Source organism: Tachypleus tridentatus, chromosome 1 (genome assembly GCF_004210375.1).
Source record: "Tachypleus tridentatus isolate NWPU-2018 chromosome 1, ASM421037v1, whole genome shotgun sequence".
Lineage (NCBI taxonomy): Eukaryota > Metazoa > Arthropoda > Merostomata > Xiphosura > Limulidae > Tachypleus > Tachypleus tridentatus.
The window spans coordinates 66,169,270-66,185,204 of record NC_134825.1 but is presented as its reverse complement, the minus strand read 5'-3'; the positions used below and the strand labels follow the sequence as shown (position 1 = coordinate 66,185,204).

General features: G+C 34.2%; 1 protein-coding gene across 4 annotated transcripts in view; it reads right to left on the bottom strand.

The window, feature by feature from the left end:
- Nucleotides 1–13,967, bottom strand: part of LOC143250836 (uncharacterized) — a 71,801-nt gene extending 57,834 nt beyond the window's left edge. Inside the window, exons 1-6 of one of the 4 annotated variants that reach the window (XM_076501932.1) lie at nt 13,847–13,967; nt 11,759–11,877; nt 11,598–11,617; nt 10,034–10,278; nt 7,500–7,669; nt 3,325–3,494 (exon numbers count right to left, since the gene is read on the bottom strand). In XM_076501932.1, coding sequence (XP_076358047.1) covers nt 3,325–3,494; nt 7,500–7,669; nt 10,034–10,152 — 459 coding nt within the window. In that variant the 5' untranslated portion in view covers nt 10,153–10,278; nt 11,598–11,617; nt 11,759–11,877; nt 13,847–13,967. Of the gene's footprint in view, nt 1–3,324; nt 3,495–7,499; nt 7,670–10,033; nt 10,279–10,993; nt 11,315–11,597; nt 11,618–11,758; nt 11,878–13,846 lie in introns of those variants that run through there. The other 3 variants (XM_076501920.1, XM_076501941.1, XM_076501913.1) reach the window with 3 other exon arrangements.
- Between the last annotated feature and the right edge of the window lie 1,968 nt (nt 13,968–15,935).

The window sequence follows — 15,935 nt, the reverse complement described above, 5'->3', positions numbered from 1 at the left end:
AAGATGCTGTCAGTTGTTTTGAGAATAAATCGTTAAAAAGTAAAATCCATCAGTTGATGTTATAGATATACTTAATTTAACAAAGATATGTTTGAAAGATTTTTTTCAAGTAAACAATATTTATAAACAAAGTGAAGGGTTGGTTATGGGATCGTCAATTTCCCTGTTGTGTGACTGTTATATGGGCATACTTGAAACTAAAGCCATAAATGATGCAAAATGTAAACCTACTAAACAAGAAGACTTAAAAATGAGTTATAATTAATGAAATCTATAGCAACTGAAAGAGGATTTAACCTGAATATTGTTGATAGATCTTCTAAAAAAATCGATATTGTAGCAATCACTAATAAAAGTATTACTTTAAAATCCAGTTATGGAAAAATAAAAAAGCTTTAATTTTGCAACATAGTCCAGGTTTAACCAATAATTTATTTAATGTGTTCAGAAAACAACAAATGGATTGTCCTATATTGTAACCAATTAATAAGATAACTGGTAATACAAAAGTTAACATACAGTTATCGAAAAAAATAGGAACCTGCAAAATTGAACGTGAATGTGAAAATAGTTATACTGAACACACTGAACGTACTTTCAAATATTGTTTTATGGAACATAAAGAAATTTAAAAATTAAAATTCAGCCAATACAGAAGATATGCTTTTATTCGGCAATCCTATACAATTCATGCCCAGTACACAAAAAGTGGCGCTATTGTTGTTTTGCAGATGATTATCAAAGGATTATTTTAAAGAATTGATAAACTTTTTTTCATCTTCCAAGATAAGTAAGTTGTTACTTCATCTTAAATTCACCAGTGAAATTAAAATTGCTTGTTTTTTTCTTATTTCTTATTATGCAATTACCAATATTTAAATATTTTACATCACTTTGAAGATATGGTAAAGTAGCTATCTTAAAAAAAACTGAATTGAATGAGGCTTAGCTGAAAAGATATTTTTTTTAAAGTTATGTTCCACACGTAAAGAGTCTCTCGCTAATACAGCGGTAAGTCTACGGATTTACAACGCTAAAATCAAGGGTTCGATTCTCCTTAGTGGACTCAGCAGATAGCCCGATGTGGCTTTTCTATAGGAAAACACAAACACCACACGTAGAGAGATACTACGTTCATGAAAAGACAGAACGATATTACATGGCATGAATAGGAAGACGTTTACTCTCTTAAGTCTCTCTAGTGGTAAGTTTGGTTTTGGTTTGTTTCGAATTTCGCGCAAAGCTGCACAAGGGATATTTGCGCTAGCTGTCTCTAATTGAGAGGGAAAGCAGATACTCATCTCCACCCACCGCCAACTCTTGGGCTACTCTTTCACCAACGAACAGTGGGATTAACCGTACATTACAACGCCTCCACGGCTGAAAGGGCGAGCATGTTTGGTGTGACGGGGACTCGAACCCGCGACCCTCGGATTACGAGTCTAGTACCTCAACCACCTGGCCATGTCGGGCCTCCAGTGGTAAGTCTGCGGACTTACAATACTAAAAACCGGGTTTCGAGACCCGTGGTAGGCACAGTACAGCTAGTCCATTGTGTTGCTTTGTGTTTAACTACAAATAAACTAACTGTTAAGATACCAAGAAATATTGTAAAAAACACATTTTTAAACCGTGTTCTATAAGAGCTGTGAAGCATATTGTATTATTTTCAATAATTTTAGTTTTACACAGATGTTTGAATGACTGACATCTGATTTAAAATTTATGGAGTAAGCTCCCTTTCGCGTCATTTTAGAGCTACCCCTAAATAATGTACAAATTACAATTAGAAATTATCAGTAGAAGATATTAAAATTTAGCCTTATATAATTCTAGTAATAACTCTAACTTGGCAATAAGAAGCCTTAACAAGTATATCAAAACAATCACTAAGATTTGGAAAAAAAAAAAAAAAATTATCCAAGTATTGTAGGACCAAATTAAAAATAAGTTCACTATTCTTAGTAGCATGAATATCGAAATAAAAAATGCAGAGAAAAGATGGATATAATTGAGGGCCTAAAATGAGTCATATCAGGATTTAATGAATATTTACACAAATAAAATAGCAGATATGGCGGACTGCTCATGGTGCCCACTAAACATGCACCATTATGTTATTTAGAGTGTAGTTTGTGTTAATTGCTTATGAAAGATAAATAAATTAGTTCGTTACGACAGCCTGTACGGCAGAATGAGGAAAGCAAAATGTCAGCATGTGTTGTCTGGCATTACACGAAACAGACTTTTCATGCAATCTGTCCAACAGTCAAATAAACATACAGCAGTGTGTTTCAATCATTGGCATGACTCTAGTTAGCTGAATCTCAGTTCTAATCAACTGTATGAAGTAAATACTGCTCAACTGGTATTGGAAGAGAATGATGAAAGGTAGAAAGATAAGTACCATAAAACATATATAAAATTAATAAAGAACCTCATCATCCTTGCCATAAACGACACTAGCAATTCCAACTGACGGGTCACAGGAGGTCGCCTCCAAAGTTAAGACAAATCACGTCCTTCGTGAAGCAAGGAGTTGAATTTAACCACAAACTAACAAGTTATGAATGACATTTTCTGAAACCAGTAGCTCCATATTCAACTAAAGGTCATTCTAAATAAAAACCATGTCAATTGTCCTATGGCTATTATGTTGAAGCACAACCTAAGAACACATCATCATCAACGTAGCATGTGCAACATGCGATAGTTTGCTATCAAAGATAAGATGTTCTCGTTTATCTATATCCTCTCAAATAATATTTTCATCCATTTTAATTTTGTATATGGCTGGAACTATTATATAGACTCTTAACGACACCATTTTTTGATGTTATTAATACTTCAAATACACAAGGTGTACCAAGTTTATTCATCCGCAAATACAAATCGGCTTCAATCCTTTGTATTGCTGTATCTATAAACATCGAATTACCTAATATACCGTCCGAAGCAAAGCAGAGCTCAGTAAAAAAACATTTATTAAATTACATTTTCAAACATTGTTTACGTGATCACACATTATCCTGCAAACATCTGATGGTATTGATGCAGCTTACCTATCACCTTGTGACGTTAAACTATTACTGTTTAATTACAACATTTCTGAGCCTGTGTGTTTTATAACCTTTTACGTATAAATGAACAAGTTATATATGCGTGTGTGTACGTGTATTTATATAGTTTATAATTTACTTTTACAATTCGTAGTTATTTAGAATTATATGATATTTTGAATATTTTTAACTAATCTCTAAAGCATTACTCAAGCTTTACAGTAGTATATAAATATTAGTTTGTGTTTAGAATCATTCAACTTACCTTTAAAACCTGTCGAACTGTCAAATTTGTAAAAAAGACGTCCTCTTTCAAAACATAACAAATATTCCTTCTCATTTCATCTCTTAAAGGCTCTCCGTTAACAGTGACCAGTCCGGAATTTATTTTCAAAGTGCCACTTAAAGCGCTCAACAGGGTCGTTTTACCTGAACCTATTATAGTACGTGTAAACAAGCCAAAGATCAAAGTTCAAATTTCACATAATATCTAAGATTCACATAATAATTCTACAATATAATATATATATGTATAATATTAACTTAATGTAACATGGCAAAAAGTTAGCGGTATTCATCGGCAATATATGCAAAGTCTAACGAAACCTTTTAATAGATTTGTATGTACACTAATGCCATCAGGTGGAACAGCAGTGTGTCTGCGGACTTACAACGCTAGAAACTGTGTTTCGATACCTGTTGTAGACAGAGCACAGATAGCCTATTGTGTAGCTTTGCGCTTAACTGCAAACAAATAGAATGTAGAGTAGCTTGTTCGCTGTCTTTAGAATTATTTAATAAAATACTCAAAATACTGCTTAAAAAGTTCTATTTTCTGTCATGTACAGAGGAATATCTAGTGTATTTTATTAATATCTTCTTAACTATCTTTAATCAACAGATATTCTTAATTATCGTGGGCCAAATAAGTTTGTCTCTGCATTAGCCTTTATGTGTTCGTTAAATATTAAATAAAAGACGCCCAGACAAATCAACATAAAATTTGTTGACGAAATTCTGATGTATCTTCCTTTTAATCTGAGTTAATTGGCCCAGGGACTGATGTTTGAAGCATCGTTCCTTTAGAAAGTGTCTCCCCTGGTGAGACAGCGGTATATTTAAAGACTCACAACGTCAAAAGCTGGGATTTGATTCTCGTCAGTGAGCACAGCAGATAACCAAAATGTGCCTTTGCTCTAAAACAAACAAAGTTTAGAAAGCATCTTTTAAATAGAAAGTCCTTGTATAGAGAAGGCACAGTCCATATGGTCCCATCCCGTAGACTTCTGTAATATTCCTGACCTTCTATTAAAAGAAAAACAAACAACCTTCGCAATAACAGATGTATGCGATTTTATTTGTTTGTTTTGGAATTTCGCACACAGCTACTCGAGGGCTATCTGTGCTAGCCGTCCCTTATTTAGCAGTGTAAGACTAGAAGAAAGGCAGCTAGTCATCACCACCCACCGCCAACTCTTCGGCTACTCTTTTACCAACGAATAGTGGGATTGACCGTCACATTATAACGCCCCCACGGCTGAAAGGGCGAGCATGTTTGGCGCGACCGGGATGCGAACCCGCGACCCTCAGATTATGAGTCGCACGCCTTAACACGCTTGGCCATGCCGGGCCCAGAGGTATGCGAATTTTGTAAATTGTGGAGTTGGCTAATTAATGGCGAAAAGAACACAAACCAGAGACCAAATTTTCAAGCATTATAATGAGCTTCTATTTAAACAAAGCGTAAATGAGAGACAAATTAATACGGAACTATTTTGTTTGTTTCGGAAATTCACACAGAGGTACTCTAAAGTTTTCTATGCCAACTATTCCTACTTTGATCCGTTATACCAGAAGGAAAGCAGCTATTAACAGCGTTCATCGTCTACTCTTGGAATAGTTCAATGGAATAAAGGTTTTGACTATCAATCCTATAACGCGCCTGTGACTCTATATTGCGAGACAATTTTTTTTACAGCAAACAGGATACGAACTGAAATCCTTAAAGTTGCAGTTTGGAAAACTAACCACTTGACCACGCCTTATCCACTACCGAACTGAACAAAACCGGCGACCTGAGTTTGGACTTGCATAAACTAAGACGAGAGTGCATTACGCTCTTGTTCAAGATAAACTCTATGGCCCTACTACTTAACGAAAGTAAGACACATATTGTCATGCGTGGCATATAACGCCATCATAATTCAGTAACGTAGTCCGTTAGAAGCAACTAATTGAACTGTTTTGTTTGTTTGTTTTCACGAACATATCAGGTCGGCGACCAAATAAAGTCGACTTTCTGGTTACTAAGTCTTAATTTGAAGACAAAGACAGTTTAGAATGACATCAGGAGATTAGGTAACGCTCGCGAGTGGACTTAGGAAAGTTTGATAAATATGTTGTTGAAGGATACGTTCGTGGCCCAGATATCAAGAGATAAAAAAATATCAACCCTAGTTTCAGATATGGAAACTTTTTTTACTGTTTTATTTATTTCGTTTGTCTCTGTAACACAAACATGTTCATTGACTAACGCTGACATATATGGCAAGTGTTTACTTAAATATTAATAACGTTTGTTACTCATTGTTTGTTTGTTTAGAATTAAGCACAAAGCTACATAATGGCTATCTGCGCTCTGCCCACACCACAGTTATCGAAACTCTGTTTATAGCGATGTGAGTCCGGAGACATTTACAAAGTAATTCCTATTACTGACTAAGTTCCACCAAACTGCTAAAAGCAAAACACTTCCACAAAAAAAAACAGTACGCCTAAACAAATGATTAAATTTGATCTCCAAAAACCTTACAAAACTATAGTTAGCTAAATGGAGAGATATGTTGTCTTTCTGTAATTTCTATATATTTATTGCTATATGAAAAAGTAATTTTTGGAACCAGAAAGATGAGTGGCCACCATTGATAAAAACTGAACACTAATCGCAGTGAATCTAATTTTTTCTACGTCTTCCTTTTTATAAACGTTATGAATTAATCAGAAGAAAATATTTTGGACTCCCGTCAATAAGAGCTATATTGGTTTGTTTGGTTTTATGCAATCTGTTGAGTGATTAGGACATCAAAAGGATGCATGTTTAAATTTCGAGCAAAGCTATACTAGGGCTATCTGTGCTAGCTGTCCCTAATTTAGCAGTGTAAGATTTGAGGAAAAACAGCTAGTCATCATCACCCACCGCCAACGTTTAGGCTACTCTTTTACCAACAAATAGTGGGATTGACTGTCACGTTTTAACGCCCCCCCTGGCTGAAAGGGCGATCATGTTTGGTGTGACGGGGGTTCGAACCCGCGACCCTCGAATTACGAGTCGAGTGCCTTAAGTCCTCGAATAAAGGGCAAGTGTCAGAGGATTGGAAGTTGGCTAATATCACTCCTCTTCTCAAATGAGGTAATAAAAAAAATTGTCCCGGTAATTATAGACCAATTAGTCTTATATCAGTTGTGGGAAAAGTTTGGAAAGTCTGATAAAAGAAGCTTCGCAAAGTTATTTAGTTTTGGTTTTACTGTTTTTCTGGAAGGAACGTGATAACTCTGTTTAGCAGTACAGTTTCAATGCATTGACGCACATTTGTTTTAACCTGAAAGATATAGTTCCGCAGGGACCTAAACACCTCTCCCCGTTAAACTTGTGCATTAGATCTTTAAAATAAAATAAAATTTAAAATAGTAATAATAAAATAGTGCTAAAATAAAACAGGCCACCTACGTTCTAGACTTATTTTAAAAATATGAATGAACAATAAAAATGGGCATTGCCCTGAAAAGGACCAGATTTAAAGTTATGCTATTACTTCAGCCATTTTGTATTTACTTAAGATCTTTAAAATCAAATCAAATTTAAAATAGTAATAATAAAATAGTGCTAAAATAAAACAGGCCACCTACGTTCTAGACTTATTTTAAAAATATGAATGAACAATAAAAATGGGCATTGCCCTGAAAAGGACCAGATTTAAAGTTATGCTATTACTTCAGCCATTTTGTATTTACTCTAAATGTATTAATCTGTCCATTCCAACTAAGTAATGGAAGGAGGAAGAGGTCTTAGTGTACCTGACCCTCCTGGGTATACAAATATATATACCCAAACACCTAGAGAAAGAGAGAGACATTTCATGTTCAACATTCAAATTGCTACGCACGCAATACTTTTAACATTATTCGCATGCACCTTTCTTGTAAGCTGTAGGATCTGACGAAGAGCGCTAGCTCGAAACGTCACCCTCTTAAAATACAAATATGAAAAATTTGGCGATTGTTTAACCTATCCTTTAATTTCGTGTCTTTGTCACATATGCGGTTAGCTATATATATTTCTTCAGATATAAGTAAAAATCGGTAAAAGTTACATTACGTTTGTTATAAATCAGTGTTTCTGATTGGTTGTTAGGCTTAAAGCTCAATATACTGCATAATTACCTCTTGGCCCGATCACGGATAGCAACTCCCCAGGACGGACTCTTCCACTGACATTATTCAGGATTTCCTTCTCACCAAGAGAGACACAGACATCCCGGAAAACTAATTCTACGGGCCTTCGGTTCTGTTTCATACTCCCAGAAAACATTAGTTCAATATTCTCATTGAGTCTACACAAATAGAACAATAAACAACATATAAATTCTGCGAATATATTCAATTATTCACCAGCTTATGCATGTAGGATCACACCTGCAGGCATATAAACTTACAACAGAGTGCCTGCAACAAAACCTACCAATAGCTGTTGTGTTTAGGTGTGTTTTTTTTCTTACACGTTTGAAGTAATACTGCAGTAAGTTCAATATCAAATCTGACCCAAAAGCTTACAACTTTTAACTAAAATTTATTAAAGACTTGCAGTGTTAGGGAAACGTAAATGATCGTTGCATAAAAATTTAGTGTTTACCACTTATTACTTGACATAAGATCTTTGTGAGACCACTAAGACTCATAAAGTACCACGTACGAATTCAACAGATTTTAAAATTGTTGTAAGTTAAAGTACTGAATATCTCGATCTCTGTAAACATATTTTATAGGCCTTCTAGTGGCTCAGCAGTAAAACTGTAGACTTATGACATATGATTATTTCAATAATCGTAGTGAGCAGATCACATACAGCCCAACGTGTAAATGTGCGCTTAACAACAATAAAACATTTTATGTGGAGAAAAATTATGTCCGGAAATTATGTTAATTAATTTATTAACTGTTTAATTCTGAATTTGTTAACTCTGGTTGGATCCGTTGTCGTTCTGACTTTGTATTCTATGCAAGCTGCTGTGCGCTTCAGTTGTTATTGTTGGATTTTTAGCTGTTGTAACATGTATCCTTACTCTAACAAATGGTTCCCTTATAATCTAGAGTAAAGGATGTACGTCATTCATTTTATTACAGTGAATACTTAAAAATTACATTGTAAACCAGAATAATCCCTTTTCCAAACCTCTATTAAATAGCAACAGTATAAAATATCTTCGTCAGGATATACTGTTTTTAAAATTTAAATTTCTTAAGCAAAAAAAAACGTTTTGTAATTTTTTTTAAAGCAATCCAATCCTTCGGTGATATTAGAACTTTGTTCTTAAAATAACATTATCAAATATTAACAGTTGATAGCTAACTACAGGTGAATGCTTACCCATAATAATACTGTTTCGATACATAAAAATATCTGTGATAAAGGCATTTAACAGAAACTAACTTTATCTGTCAATGCTTTGATACTGCTTGTTAATTGGTTAACTCCCAGAAGTTAATTTGTTTTGGAAAGCTACACGAGAGTTAACTCCCAGAAGCCATTCCTAATTTGAGTTGTTACACAAGAGAGAAGGCACCCACTCTTAGGCTATTCTAATAAAACGGTGGGATTTAACTGTGACTCCTTTAATGCACCCATGTCTTAGAGTGTGGTATTAGATCTTGTGGCAACAAGAATAGCACTGCGAATCTAGTGATATACAGTCCAACAGGGTAATTGGTAAGATACGCTCGGCCCCTTCTTATGAATTAAGGAAATCTAGCCATCTCAGAATGCATCTAGAATAACAAAGGCATACTTGAAATGATGTAGCAAAGTTTATATAACAATAGGCAGCGTTTCATGCACTGATTACTTTAATGAAATGACCGTATCATGCAAGAAATGCAGCAAAGTTTCGCGTACTGTTCACTATGTTAGCATGATCATATCATGCAAGAAATTCAATTGTTCACCTACTAGTTCCTAAAGTAATATGGTTTTACCATACAAGGAACGCAACGTTTTACGTATTGATTATTGTATAAGAATGACTGTATCATGCAGGAAGGGGCTGCTATTGTAAGTCATATTAACAGGCCTTCTGTTGTTCAGTTTTTATAATTCTGTATAAATATATGCTCGATAAAGCCCGAGAGAAAAATGTAATTTATTTTCGGTGTCGTTAATACACATATGTATATATAAGAAAAAGTGAAAAGAAAAATAGAGCAAATTGACTGACGTTTATCAAGTTTGATATAAAACTGAGACTTTGCTTCACTTGTAATCTGAAAGTCGCGAGATCGAATCCACGTCACACCAACCATACTCGCCCTTTTAGCCATAAGAGCGTTATAATGTGACGATCAATTCCACTATTCGTTGGTAAAAGAGTACCCCAAGAGTTGGTGGTGGGTGGGGATTACTAGCTACTTTTCCTCTAATCTTAGACTACTAATTAGAGACTGCTAGCGCAGATAGCCCTCGTGTAGCTTTGTGCGAAATTCATAAACAAGCAGAGTACCCGAGACTTTTACCTCATGAATTAATTAATAAAAGATCATTGTTTATAGATATCTTATTTGGGCTTTAATTGTCTTCAGTGCCTGTGGCAAATGTATTCAATACTGAAGCAGTCGTTACAAGGATATAATAATTTAATACACAGGAATATCGTAAACTTTCTTGCTACAAGGTATTTGTAATATACATATGCGTTTATATTTACCTACTACACTGGTGAACTTCATTCTCTGCATAACGATGATCTGTCCCATTTCTGGGTCTTGAAGGGGCCTGATCCAGAAAACGAATCACTTCTAGGCCATAACTCAAGGGTAATAACATCTTTGTTGATGGAGACAGCTACTGTTTCATTCTTGCCAAATGTAGAAGTGAATGTACCACATGCTAATTCTAAGACAAACAACACTGACGAACGCTGCCAAACTACGAATTTTGTTGTTTAAACCACTAGAACAAAGAGGAGTGAAAATACAGCCTTCATTAAGTAAAATCGTCGCTGAATATTGGTTAGTAAGAGAAAGAATGGATTATAGACATGCTTTTAATGTGGTCTAGATTCTAGAACTTCCTATTTTTCTCAACAAGCAAAATATTTCATATTCAGAAAAACAGAAATTGAAGAAAGGGTATTAGCAAACTTGCTGCAAAACACAAGCTATACAGGGTGAAAGTTAACTCACTCCCCCGACAATTTCTGTGGTTGACTCGATGAAAAGTCTACTTTTTCATAAATCATAGAACTTTTATTGTGAATGGCACAACAATCGTCATTTTATTAATTTAATAAACAAATATTAATACTAAGTGTATGAAACAATGTTTTATTATTGTCATATAAAACAGATAACTTCTTTTAAAGAGTAGAATAAAATGAAAATAGTTTTATGTTACGGACATTTCACTGTTTTCAAAAATCAGGTCGTGTAACTATATATTTTGCTATTCGAAATATATATATAGATATATCTTCTGTCAACAAAAACTTATTTGCATAACATTACCCTTATACACTACCTTTCTGTAGAATATAATACAAACACTAAATATTCTGCTTCATGAAAGTATTAACGTGCAGGAAGGAATACAATCTCGAAAAAACTTTAAGTTATCAAAATCAGTTTAGCTTAAAAGCGGTATAAATCAAATCCAAAGTAATACTTACTTCGGAGAGGAGAATTCAGTTACTCTTAGTGAATATTAAAAAATGATGATAGAGTATCCGTCAAATACTTCTCAGTTTCTACACACACACTAAGATATCTAAACAAGGCTCAATATGCCTCCTTAGAGTAATTTTCTTGTCTACTGCTCCCGAATACAAGATGAAAAGTAGGCGTGTTATGTATTTTGAAAGCATGCACAATTAGATACAAGAGCACGCGTGGTTATGACGTCACCGTCTCTCTTTTAGCAGTCAGCGACAGCATATCAAGTAGATAAAGAAAGGCTCTTTTTGTTTTATTGATATCTGCGGTAGAGCTAAAACAAAAGCAAGCATAGCGTCTTTCTTTGCAAATAGGCTTGAAAATACGTTGAGAAAATAATTTTAAAACTAAAACAAATATAAACAAAAATGTCTTTTGATGATGTCAAGTGATGTAATTCGAATTAACAGAGAACTTCAGACCATTGTATATAATTTAAACGTCCGTTGTTTCAACTTCAATCGTCACAGAGAATCTTTACTTGTGTTCGGCTTACTGGGTCTATACCAAGTGACTGTTAGTGATGAACTACACGAACGCTTCTGATGTACTATTTCTTACCTATTTCAAGTCTGTATTTTCTGCAATAGCAAAAATAAACAAACATATGTGAAAGTACCACTAAAACACGAAGCAATACAAAGTATACAAGAACTGACCTTCCTGTATATACAGTGAAGAGATAAAATATTCTAAAGTTTCACCCTTGTTAATAGACTTACCTTAATCATCAACTTTCCCGAGCTGTATCTAATTTTCAGTTACTTGCAGATTGTGAGCGACCGGCTTGTATGACTAATACGTATTTAACCTACTTTCTCACTGAAGATAAGACGATTTCCTATAAAAATTATAATATTTGAATAATTATCCCTCAATTGAAAAAATATAAAATTAATCACTGTAGCAATTAATGAACTTAAGTTTCGTTTAATAATTTCGCATCAAGATTTGTAAAGAATGACATTTCTTTAGTTAAAAGTAATGAACACAAGATTCGTGTTCATAAAAAATGCGCTTTTTGATACTTATTTTTAAATTAACTGAAGTTGCTCTGTGAATACACAATAATATAGTAACGAGCTTTAGAAGTTTGTAAATATATTTTTGTTTGTCTCAATATTTTACGTCAAAAATATTTTCTTAAGAACATGAGAATATGCAGTATATAAAGGTTTCTTCTCTGAAAAACCCAACTGTTTCACACGTGATGCAAAACCATAAACATAAAAATGCACACGCATTTATTTCTGGTCGGTTACTAACCTCCGATGTGCACTGACTGCAGCCGCAGGAGCAATTTATGTTTTTATATACAGAACCTATTTACTCCCTTATAGCTCTACTTATTCGTTCCCCCAAATACTGATCGTGCGGGCCCAGCATGGCCAGGTGGTTAAGGCACTCGACTTGTAATCTGAGGGTCGCGGGTTCGAAACCCCATTGCATCAAACATGCTCGACCTTTCAGCCGTGGGGGCATTATAATGTGACGGTCAGTCCCACTATTCGTTGGTAAAAGAGTAGCCTAAGAGTTTGCGGTGGGTGACGATGACTAACTGCCTTCCATCTAGTCTTACACTGCTAAATTAGGGACGGCTAGCGCAGTAGCCCTCGAGTAACTTTGTGTGGAATTCAAAACAAGCCAAGCTGATAGTGCAGAGAAACATACTTCACAGGCCAATTTATTGTAACTATATCAAAATTATTATTTAAAATCTTTAAGAAAGTTTGTTTTGTTTGAAGTTAAACACAAAGGTACACAATAGACTATATAGGTTCTGCTCCTAGCAGGTTATGATGCATCCTCAAAACATTCTGCCAATTTCTAACGAATTGTATTGATACTGTTTATTTTAATTATACACTAACCATGAGTGTTCGAGAGTATATTTGGTTATAGTCTTATGCCAAAAATGGTATATATATATTCTAAATGTTTTATATACTGTCTGCGTGTGAATTGTTTAAAATATAACTGATGCAAGCGCTGAAAATTTATTCCTCGGAAAAGGTAGGGACTTTGGTATAGCTTCAACATTTAAATATGTGCCTTTGTTTAACTTTTAAAGCACCACCCATTTCCAGATGAGCAAAATAATGCTAATAACTGAGAGACATGAACATCACAAAAATAAAAGTCCAATAAAGAAAGCGAATAACATTCCACCCTTTCTTCCAAATGTTTCATTAAATCTTCAGTCTATGTGCCAACCCACCGACGACTAAGCATTAATTCTGGGAGTTGAACGCTTAAAATCAGGTTACCTGCAGTGGGCTGGGTACAGATAGCCCATTGTATTCTTTTGCGCTTGACAACAAACAAACTGGTCTAGTCTTCGATGACACATTCCAGTATACAGTTTCATCTTGAAAATCTTTGAAATGGTGAGACATCTCGCCAATAACACAGATAGCTCATAAGGCTAATTAAATGATGAACCTGACAAGCGAGATTATCTTATAAAGAGATAATTTGCAAATGTATAGAAAATAATAACATTTTAAACAATTTCCCCAAACAGTATCTATAACCAGAAAAATAAGAATTATGACAAATACGGAGTTTATAAAATTTCATTGGCGTTTAAAAGCGTTGCATTAGTTTAGTGCAATGTGTGCGTTTTCTTATAGCAAAGCCACATCGGGCTATCGGCGGAGTTTAGTGCAATATTGTAAGATTTGCCCATGGCTTTAACTAAGAAATTGTAAGACTTGTATTCTTATATGTTACAACTTAAATGTAATTTCGAATATACATGATATCTAATATACAATTTCTTAAAAAGTAGAAAAAATTACTTTCCTTACCTTATTGACATAAAAGTTGAAGGCAAGTGTTACTTAAATAATATAAAAAGTGTTTTTAGAACGCTCTTGTCAAACCCTGTCTGGCACATAAAGATATGAAAGACTTCCCCCGCAAATAAGCTCTTTATAGTGGTTGGTAATTAATAACTGACAAAGCTCTTCTCGTGGTGACACCAACTGGATTTAGATGTAGACGTAAACGTTGCTTCCAGGGAGAGCACGAAACTGAATGCGTAATAGACGCTACACAGACGTTGAACAGGGTCAACAACATTCTCTCATTATCTTGTATATGAAATCGGCGTGGCGGAAAAATAAAATATTCAAAAGGGTTTATGGAACGCTGTTATTATTCATATACCAGTAGTTCATGGTCACCCTAGAAAACAAAGATCGTTTTTGGTTTTTTAATGTCAAGATTCAGATGCGCTTCGTGAGAGAGAGCTGGTTTTGTTCTAAGCAATATAATACGTTAAAATATATCGAATTTTATTCGATACTTATATTACTTTCTCTTGTTTTAAATCTACTTCTATTATTCATTTTTTTAGTGAGTGGTAAGATGTATATACATTTTGTATTATAGTTATTCGCTACAATTTTAAATAACGATTTTTGCGATTTTTTTTCCGATGTGTGTATATCGTAACATCCTTTTGTATTGTGAGAAACCGTGCAGCAGTCAGAAAATTCGGCCATCAACATTTGTTATGTCTGCTGAATATAAATCCCTAAATCAATTTTCTGGCATATTTCTATGAAAGTAAAATCGTATCTAATTCGATCTCTGTTGTTTGTTGATATCAGTGACGGGATTCTATTGGCGAGTGACAAAACGCATGAATTCAAAAGTCATTGAATCTAGTATTAAAATTACATAAACATATAAGCAACTGTGGCAGAGTTTAAAAAAATTAAAGTGGATTATTTCCTGTTAATATTAAATTCGTATTTTAAATAAGATCATTGAATATTCTAACTTGCTTGTTGTGTACCACAGGTTTTAAAGTATCCAGTAGACGAATGTTTTCTTGACACTTTGGGGATTTTCTTTGCTGGTTTTATTGAGCAAAATATTTGTAAGGAATTATTTATTTGAATTTGTAGAAGCAAGATAAAATAACTCCTTCGTAGCAAACAAGTTTTACTTTAACTTGTAATTTCGTCGCTTGTGAAATCGATTGAAAAAGATTCAAATTATTTTTGTTATTTCTTCTCAAAAATTAATACGACAAACTTGTTACGTATTATAATTTATCTCGGACGTTTATTTTCTCTTTCAGCTTCGATACGGGCTTGCTCTTTCTTGGCTTCGGTACGGACTTAAAACTCAAAGAAATCGAGCTTTATCTAAATTTCTAACTTATATTTATCGATCAACTCTGATTGGCTAGTAGAGCAATAAATTATCATAGATTAGTATTTCAATAATTTGCTGTTTTAATTCATTTCTCTCATTCATTTTTAACCTCTAATTCTAAGATTTTGGCAATTTCTAGAAATTCACTTTTTTTATATTTTTCTAGTTGTTCGAGGGAGAATGATTCTAGAAAATCTTAAAATATGACATCAAGTGTTGTTGATAAATATAAAGGTTTCAATTCTAACCGTCTCTTAGCGTGTAGATTTATAAACCATAAGCGAGGTTATCGAAAGTTTAAGAGCATTTTCTCAGACAAAAACACGAATTACTTACTCAAACACATCACACACAACAACACAATCGCGAGGACGGACTCAGAGAAAGCCGACCTACTAACCGACTCTTATGAATCCTCCTTCAGCGACCTAAACTCTGCCGACTTTGGACACACAACACAAACATGTTAACAACTACATAAGTACAAATCAATCTTCCTTCACACCACAGTTCCCTGGTAACACTCTAAACAGCCATTCATGTTCAATTAATAAAAAAAAAAAAAATCAACACCACTTAACTCAAAATTAACATGAAAAACTTGAAAAACACTCCCCCCCGGACATGATCAAGTACCTAATATTATTCTTAAAAAAGGCTCAAATCTCTTATTACAGCATCTCACAAACATCATGAATCTCTCACTGACAACAGGTTATTACCCCGACA